The sequence below is a fragment of the Lepisosteus oculatus genome, chromosome 15 (genome assembly GCF_040954835.1).
Source record: "Lepisosteus oculatus isolate fLepOcu1 chromosome 15, fLepOcu1.hap2, whole genome shotgun sequence".
Lineage (NCBI taxonomy): Eukaryota > Metazoa > Chordata > Actinopteri > Semionotiformes > Lepisosteidae > Lepisosteus > Lepisosteus oculatus.
This window is the reverse complement of record NC_090710.1, coordinates 6242127-6251782: the sequence shown is the minus strand read 5'-3', so window position 1 is coordinate 6251782 and position 9656 is coordinate 6242127. Positions and strand designations below refer to the sequence as shown.

The 9656-nt window shown below is 39.4% G+C and overlaps 1 protein-coding gene across 19 annotated transcripts in view; it reads right to left on the bottom strand.

Moving 5' to 3' along the window:
- Positions 1-1864: 1864 nt before the first annotated feature.
- The window catches only part of LOC102689632 (dedicator of cytokinesis protein 9), a 157089-nt gene continuing 149297 nt past the window's right edge, over positions 1865-9656 (bottom strand). For all 19 annotated transcript variants that reach the window (XM_069179239.1, XM_015363482.2, XM_069179249.1 and 16 more), the window contains 5 exons: positions 8447-8657; positions 6247-6437; positions 5145-5245; positions 4923-5061; positions 1865-3177 (listed from right to left, as the gene is read on the bottom strand). In XM_069179239.1, the coding sequence (XP_069035340.1) occupies positions 3052-3177; positions 4923-5061; positions 5145-5245; positions 6247-6437; positions 8447-8657 (768 nt within the window). In that variant the 3' untranslated portion in view covers positions 1865-3051. The remainder of the gene's footprint in view (positions 3178-4922; positions 5062-5144; positions 5246-6246; positions 6438-8446; positions 8658-9656) is intronic.

Below are 9656 nucleotides of genomic sequence, written 5' to 3'. Positions count from 1 at the left end.
GTGCTCATTTAGCTCCCTGTAGTTCATGAAATAAACTCAGTCTAGAAATAGCATCATACAGTAGCATGTGTAAAATAGTAAAAGATTGATTATCAAGGTACTTGAAGTTTGTTTAGAAAAACTACAGTATTGTTTCCATTTAGAGTAGTTTTAAGATAAATCTTTGTATATTTAGATGGAATGTTTACCAAACCAGAACAAATTTGCTACATACAGCATATACACTATGCTTCAGACACCATGCCTACAGAATAGCAGGAGAAATCAACATTATAGACTTCAGGCTGAAAAGAAAATGAAAATACACAAAAGAAATCCAGTCAAAAAACTAACTGCTACAACAAATTGGACTCACGTTTGAAACATGGCACTGATGATACTGTACCTTTTCACTCAGCTCTTTGAATAACATTCAACCCCAGTGTGACAATTAGCTCTGTTGACACAACTTCTCTTGGCTGGTGCCTTTTTGTAGACTATGAGAGTGAGATTTGTCGGCACTGTTCCTGGTAACAGATTCTAAGCATGTCAGCATTCTTTTTCAGTCAACCTACCTGACCTCAACAACAAAACTCTGTTGACTGTGTTAAGCTGTTTCATTATTCCATCATGGTCAGCCTATTATAACAGGTGAAGGGCAGAGATTTCGGAGGCCATTTTGGTGTTTTCTAGTATTATTGTACCAGGCAGAGCAGTTTTAAAGAGCTGGGTCTTTAGTGGTGCATGCAATCAAAATAGGAGCAGATCCGTTAGTAATAAATTCCTTAATTAAATATGCCCACAGGGAAAAATAAATCTTGTTTTCTTTAAATATGTTGTTACTGTATACAAGCAGCATGGGGACGTATGTTGTTCAGCTGGAGTGTTGTACAGTCTGGATGAGCCCAGGAAGGACAGGAGGTCATCAAGAGGCCTTGACCAAGGTAGGTAAAGTGGTTAGAGAATGGTAAGTATGAGTATGAGCAGTATGAGGCTTATAGTAAACTTGAGGTTTTAAGATTAAACACAACTACCACTCTGATTACTGCTTCAGGGCAGTTTCCATACAGTACACAGTTCCTTGGGCACAGGACCTGCATTATGCAATGAGACATTTCTTTTTATTTATCCTGAGGATCAGAAGAACTGCATCACTCTTTTAATGCATTTCTTTAGGAACAACGAAACATGAATATTATTTAAATGAATTTGGTGGCATTTGAATTCATTCACGACAAACTGCAATACTCTCGGGTGACTGACTGTTGCATTAGCACCAAATCACCTCATTTGTTAGTATTGATTAGGTGTAGTTAATGAGGTGTTTTAATAACTTGTTGAAAGTCAAGCCTTGTGAAATCAAGCATAAAAATCTCCCTGTTTTTGAAGAGAATACGCTCTTTGTGCCATCGGTATATTGCAAGCTGGACTAATTCAGTGCATTGTGGGCAATCTGGGCAGTTCACAGCTTTTGTGCCATTAGTCAGATGCAGCTCCTGTTGAGCGATGAATCAATTTTCTAATGCTCACCATAATGGACCTCAGTGATTGTCTCAAAGACATGGAGAATGCCACAATAATTGGTGTGTTCAATGAACCTTTCCATTCACTGGACCAAGTCTAGGTGCTACAGACCTCCACTTGTAGCGCTTGATGACAAACTGACAGCATGGACACATACTATACTGTTCAAGTTCTGGGATGTCACATATACTTTTCCTGTGGGCTCACCCTGACAATTATAGAACTCCAGCAGGACAACACATGATTTTTTGTGAGATGACAAGGACAAGAAATTATTATAAAGTCAAAACAGACCACAAGTCTGGTTCTCCTTTTTTCCTTTCTTACCATGAGAGCCACAAAACACTCATGTTAGAACATCTGCAGAGACATTAGTGATTTTAATTGAAAGAGAAGCATTAGGGAACATATAATTTAAATACAGCAGAACAGTGGTGACCTTCAGTTAAATAAAATAAAAAAACCCTTACTTCCCCATATAAAATTATGCAATTAACAATTTAAATGAACATCGACATGGTAAAAGCTTTAATTTTGAACAAACATGTCCGCAAGGTACATTATGACTGGTTACATATTCCATCTCTTTGGCAAAAGGATGAACATTATCTTTACAGTGTACGAACCAAACAGCATAAAACACTTTGCAAAAAGACAAATATTGCACTCCTTTATATACAAGAATAAACAACTTAAAATATATTTGTGCTAGGGCCTTATTTTTAGTGTACTTTTTAAAATAATAAAATTAAGAGGTTTAAGTATCTGAAGCAGGAGGCTAAAACTCTTGTGAGGATTCCTTAAAATAAGACGATTCTGTGTAGAAATATAATGTCTTCATAAACAGAAAGTCGGTAATATACTAATGAACGCCAACGTGGAGAGCTACATTATAGTTCATTAATACTCCCTCTGAAGATGAATGCTCAGTTTCAGAAGAGACATTTATAATACACCTGAATACATACAAAAGTATGGACAAGAGTTTTCGGCTCATTAAAAAAAAGAATATAGAATTGACCATATGTTATACCAAGGTAACTAATTACATGCATGAAGTGTTCTTGCTGCTGAAAATCCACATTCTTGAGTCTCCACAGGAAACACTACACAAGAACACGGCACAGATACAGTTTAATATGGAAACTATACACAATAAAGGTAAAACGATAAAAAACTTCCTTTCAAAACCCCTTTTTATTCTTGTTGTGCTGAGTAGCCACACTCCACAGTGTAAGGAGAACGTCCTGCACAAAAACAAACTGTCTGCAATACTTTCGTACACAGCAGTAACAATTTCTGTAAACCGGCATGAAATTGTGAACACCATCCCCTTTGCAGGACACGGAAGCCCTACCACGTCAGACATGAGCTCACACCTGTTTTCTCTTTTCTCCGTTTTCTCTGTTCTCTCAACGCGCATGGATTTGTACCAGATGCCCGATATTCAGCTTTGGAGACCGCTCCTCCGAGTGTAAACAATGATGTAGAAAGAAAACCAAATGATGGTTCCTAAGGGACAGCGTTCGCTTTTCTGTGCGCCGTCCTTCACACCACTGAAGAGGAGCTGGGGATACCCTGGATGGTGGTGGAGGTCGGAGTCCCACTGATGGCGTTGAAAATGTGAAGCGAGTCTGGGAGCACACTCTTCACCCCATCATCCACTGGACTGATCTTTACAATGGGAAGAGAGCAGAACAAATAAACAAGAGTTTATCAACTGATGACCAAAATCGGTTGTTTTCTTACAGAGACGAGAAGCACCCAGACATTCAACTATAGCTGTGCAACCTCTAATTAAGTGTGTTTATCATTTGCTGTAAAATGTGACTTGATATTTGCATGCCAAAAAAGCGCTGTTGTATCAGGTAATTAATTATTAAACAGCAGATTCAGTTTTCTTATGGTTTAATTTTCCATGGCATAAATGTAGCTTTACTGCAGGGCAACTAATAAACTCTAGTCTATCTGTATTACAGCTAATAATATTTAAATTACAGCTAAATGGAAGCATGGCTACTGTCACCCCAAAGGTAGTTGACCACTTATGTCAGGTATGCTGGCTTCATATTGTGCTCTCAAATAGAAATTGGCCATCCCACGGGGCTAATTAAAATCAGACATGTACAGAAAAGAACAGAAGAAATCTTTTGCTTTCTGTTCAGATCACGTGTACCTAACCTGTCATGAGGAAAATAAGTCATGTTAGATTCCTGGCTAAGGTGCGGTAAGACAGAGGCTGATTCTTCACATGTAAGGGTAAAGGTTGATGACAACGGAAGACCACAGGCTCTGTCTTGTCAGTATATTGACATCTGCTATATACTGTATGGCTACCAAAAAAGATAATCAGGTCAGGTTCAATGAACAAAGGAAAAGAGTGAAACAGAAACATAAAGGAATTGTACAGTTTTTCTACAAAAAAAACTGTTGTCACTCATTGCAGTCAAAGACTGATGTCTGTCTTCAACTGGCAAAAGATGAAGCACTGTGCAAAATGACAATATTCCCCACAAGGAATAAACAGAACAGGTAATCTCTACAGTGACTGAAACAGAAAAACCCACACAAAAAGACAGCCATATTACCATCCGATCTGTTGATGTCAGCACAAAGAGAAACAGAGACAAATATTAGTTTGTGTCAAAGCACATTTCTTCCCGAGTATGATGATTTCCTGTACGAAGAACACTCATGTCGGGCATCAAGCTCATATAAAATTTCATAGTCAAATAATGTAAACAAGGCTTACATTACTAAGTGTAAGGCTTACACTTAGAAAGTAGTTGATTTTATCAATGACATTATTCCTTGCATTAATACAGTGATATTCATCCGAAAGTATTACACACATAAGAAGGGACCAACTTCTTTCTGCTAAAATTTAGCACCTACTGTACCTGGTGACATAGCCTACTCTTATATAAGCTCCCTACTCTTTCAAATAGTACTGTGATACCTTCATTTGCTTGCCTGGAGGACAGCATCCCTGGTTACTCCAGTGGGGATTTGATTTTCAAAATTATGGTCAGGAGAGATGAGTGCCACCTACCGTTCCACCAATACCACTTGCAATAGCAACCTAAACCAGAACTGATCAGGCTCAGCCTTGCTTAGCTTCTTAATTGTGATGAGATCGGGCTATTAGGATATATTGCTGTGACATGTACCTCTTGTAGAGATATTAAACAATATCCAATATGAGTTTCACAGTTAACCCGCTCCAGTCATAACACTTACCCTGCACCTTTTATGCAAAGGAAACTTTTTTAAAAATGATTTGTCAATAATAATAATAATAATAATAATAATAATAATAATGGTCAAAAGCAAATAAAAAGTAAAAATGTTTAAATGCTTTTATGTCCAGTGTGTCACAATGTCACCAAAATACTCATCATCAGTGACATCAGACCCACCTGTTCATGCATGATTTCTGAGAGCTCTCGAGCCATTTCTCTGTAATTGGCTTTCATCTCTTCCTGATATTCCAGCTGGTCTTCTTTAATCAGCCGCTCATTGATACTTAACCCCTGACCACAGGCTTCCACAAATTGTCTGGTTCAAAAAAGAAAACAAAAATTTAGCAGAAAAAATGTGGATGTCTAAAAATAACGTAAGGATGAAATCTCGAGACTTACCTGAAGACTTCTTTCAGCTGTTTCACTTTGTTGTCTGGGTACCTCTTTGAGCTGGCATCATCGAGGAAGGCCCTGGCGTATGCCAGTGGGCCAGCATTTACCTGGGAGATAGTGGGAGGACAGTGAAAATTTGAGCTACATCATTCATAATTTATCAATGTCATTCATGCAGCACACAGCACAGTGCATGGACTTAAAACGTTTCTGTAAAAATGGGCAGATGAGCATTTTAGATGGGCGTTTTTGTTTTTGCAGTGCAAGGTGGAGGTTTATATTGGCATTGGTGGTTCAGTGGTAGAATTCCCACCTGCACACTCACACTCCCCCCAGGGCGATTAGGTGACAGCATACCTGCACACTCACTCTCCCCCAAGGGTGATTGGATCTCAGCATACCTGCACACTCACTCTCTCCCCAGAGCAATTAGGTCTCAGTTTACCTGCACACTCATGCCCCCCCACCCAGGATGATTAGGTCTCAGCGTACCTGCACACTCACGCTCCCCCCAGGTCGATTAGGTCTCAGCGTACCTGCACACTCACACTCCCCCCAGGTTGATTAGGTCTCAGCGTACCTGCACACTCACGCTCCCCGCAGGGTGATTAGGTCTCAGCATACCTGCACACTCACGCTCCCCGCAGGTCGATTAGGTTTCAGCTTACCTGCACACTCACGCTCCCCCCAGGTCGATTAGGTCTCAGCATACCTGCACACTCACGCTCCCCCCAGGTTGATTAGGTCTCAGCGTACCTGCACACTCACGCTCCCCGCAGGTCGATTAGGTCTCAGCGTACCTGCACACTCACGCTCCCCCCAGGTCGATTAGGTCTCAGCGTACCTGCACACTCACGCTCCCCGCAGGGTGATTAGGTCTCAGCATACCTGCACACTCACGCTCCCCGCAGGTCAATTAGGTCTCAGCGTACCTGCACACTCACGCTCCCCGCAGGGTGATTAGGTTTCAGCGTACCTGCACACTCACGCTCCCCGCAGGGTGATTAGGTCTCAGCGTACCTGCACACTCACGCTCCCCGCAGGGTGATTAGGTCTCAGCGTACCTGCACACTCACGCTCCCCGCAGGTTGATTAGGTTTCAGCTTACCTGCACACTCACGCTCCCCTGCAGTTTGAGCTGCAGGCGGATCATGTCCACCTCTGAGGCCGAGCATAGCTGCCGCAGCTCCGCCACCTTCTTGCTCATTTCGTCGATGGCTACCTCGATGGGGTTGAGGTCCGTCTGATGCTGGTACATTACCGCAATCCGCTTCTTCACATAGGGGAAACTGTGTGTTGCTGCAAGACAAAGTATTCCAATTCTTACATCGTGGGGCAAAAGAATCTTACTGTATAAGATCCCATTCAGAAAGAACTGACTGTCTTGCTAGGTTTAGAGTGTTTTTTTATGTAAAAGGAAAATGTTGCAAAACCAAAATAACTGGGTCTCATTTGAAAGGTCTAAGGCAAAGCAGAAACTTTCTTTTGCATGATTTTAAATAATAAGGGTAGCATTTTTTTCAGATGGAACATGTAAACCATGTACTGTATTAGCACTTTACTGTTGAAACATGTCTTGTTGTGCAACTTAATGACTAATCTGTACTTTATTAATAGTGTTCAGTATTTTCAGAGTGTATTTTTTTACATGCATTTAACCTTACAGTTGTGACCTTTGCCATGTCTGGATCCCAGTTAATATCTTTAAACCTGGCAATTCCGATTAATTATGAAACAAGGCCCAAGGTTGAAACATGAAGCTTTTCACTTCATATTTCAGTGCCAGAGAGCTTTGCCAAACCAATCTCCCTCCCATATTTTATTGTCAGCTTTAACAATCGATCGAATGAGCAGAACTGTTTATCACTGTTGACACACAGTGTAACTTAAAAACACTTTTTTTAAATGTCCGAGTGGCTCAATGGGTGTGATCTTGGATCATGTCAGTAGCCGACTGTGACTTTGGGATTCTCCAAGGACAACACACAAATGGCTGATAGTTGTTGAGTTTAGGAAGAATTAATTAGGGCTTGGTGCTCAAAAATGCATAAAATGTATTTTATTTTTATATACTCTTTATTAAATATTAATAATGTGATTATGATTCTTATTTCACACACTATTTCTAATCTTGCCACATAAAGTGAAATATTTTAGTTTTTGACTGTATTCAATTGCAAATTAAGTGAAAACTATTTTTCAAAAGAAGAGCTTATGAAGTAGTTTTATGGCATCATTGTTAAAATAAAATTAAATAACCTATTTTACTTACTACAGCCAGTAAGCTTTGGTTGTATTAATCAGATAAGAAGATAAAGTGTACTTTTGGATTTTAGAGCTCATATAACAATAAAGCAATAATACCAAGCAGATCAAGAAGAAAACATAAGAGTTTTAAAGGTCAATAATTTAACACGCATATCTAACAGTGATGACTAAGAATTCTTTCACAAAATGGAGTTACTGTAACTCCGTAATGTTACCAACTGTTCTCTTGGATAACAACTCAAATGTTGGTCATCCTGTAAATTGGATACTACTGAAATACTATCTCACTATACCCAGCTAGTACCTAGAGGTGAGGCAAATCACTGGGCCTTGAATATTTTACTCGCTATAGGGTTTTTCGCTTTTCTCTCCTCCTGTATGCCTGATGGTTACACTGTTACACTATGATACACTAATTTTGCATCCAAATACAATCTACTTTTGATTTACAGTATTGTTCAACTGTTTGTATAGTCAGTGTAAATTAATAACTGCAATGGCCTTCTGTGACACATGTCTTGTTGTGAAGGTGCTATACAGAAATAAAATTGAATTCAATTTCAACTGTTGTGCTTTGTGATAGAGGATCTTTCTTGTTGGCAGCAGGAATGCAAAAAAGCTTGATTTTAAGTATGCTTCTTTGCACTGCATTGTGTACACTCGGATGCAAACTGAAATAATATGATGTTGTGTCAACCAATTCCAGGGCCTCTTCCCTTCCATACATATTTACAGATTTGCATCAACAAGTATAAATACATAAAAATAGGTATTTACGGGAAATAATCTGAAAGTATATGCGTATGCAGGCATAGTGTTAATTTGACAATTGTAATGCAATAAGAAATGGGGCCCAAGTTGAATTTAATTGTGCAATTGTGAAATTAGTTTTTTACGAGATGCTTTGAATTTCTCCATTGTGATATAAAATGTAAGTATCTTGGAGTAGGTAACTTATACCGAATGAGATGCAGAAAGGTTGTGCCTCCTCTTCCAGTTAAGCAGCACTGTTTTCATGGCCCATCTGTCGGCACACCTACTTGTAAGGATGGTCCTTCGTTTGCACTGCTCATCCACCCCTCCCTGCTTCTTCCCCGAGACGGTGAAAGGCATCTCAAAGACAAAGCGGCGGATATTGTGGCTCTTTTCAAAGTCGGTCTTCCTGTCCGCTAGCTCTTTCTCATCCAGGTATGGAGTCACGTGGGTGACCTGGATGTATGCATATTTGGAGTCCAAATCTTTCGGGTTAATCTAGATACCCACCCAAGCCATGGAAAAATAAAAGAGAACAAAGTCATTTCCGAGACAGACGCTGGCCAAGCTTTCACTCCAGAAATCTGCAACCCCCACATCAAAGGATTGCCTTTTACACAAAAGTGAAAAAAAAAAACACTTAATTTTAAAAACAGTTGGGACCTTAAAATTAAACTGACAGCTTTTCCACGTTTCCAAACAGATAAAGGGCGTTCTTCATTAAAACAATTTGGCAGACAACAGCAATCCGCACAATGTTGTGCTAACGAAAATTAGTCTAAGGAAAATTCATAGTTACACTTAATTCCTTAAATTAACAATTACATTTGTTTAATTAATAAAAGTCTGTTTCAACAGGAGAAAGCATAAAAACTGTTCTACCTACACAACGTCTATTGATATGAAAAAAGAACAGCAAATGTGAACTCTGAACCTTTTAGCAGGTAAAGAATATGTGCAGAATTTAAGTGCAATTCTTGGACATATGGTGGGGCTTAAAACCTGCCCCAGTCGACTGAACTAACAAATATAACCAACATAATGGAGGTTTAACTTAAAAGAACACATCATTATACACCAAGGACACAGGCTATTTTTTATTTTCCCCAACTGAGCATCCAGACATCAATTTCGCAGATAAAGGGAAGAATGCATTTCCAGGTATCCTGACAGCTCCCAGACATCCATATACAGTATATCCTTACATCAGCTCTCTGGGAACAACATGACAGTTGCTGACTTGAGCTTAAAGCCTTTAGTGTTGCCTAGTATTGCTTTACCATGGGGTAAAAATCACTTAAATCCATAGTACTGCCTTGGATCACTGTACCTTCCTAGTTAATTAGGCCCTACATGTAATTGATACAGTATCATCTGGGCATAAGTCAATAAGAGCAGGATGTGTACTTAAACCACATTCTTCAGTTATCAAAATATTCTAAGTAACATGAGGTTTCCAACCATGGAATTAAAATTAAAAATGAAGACAGAAGAAGG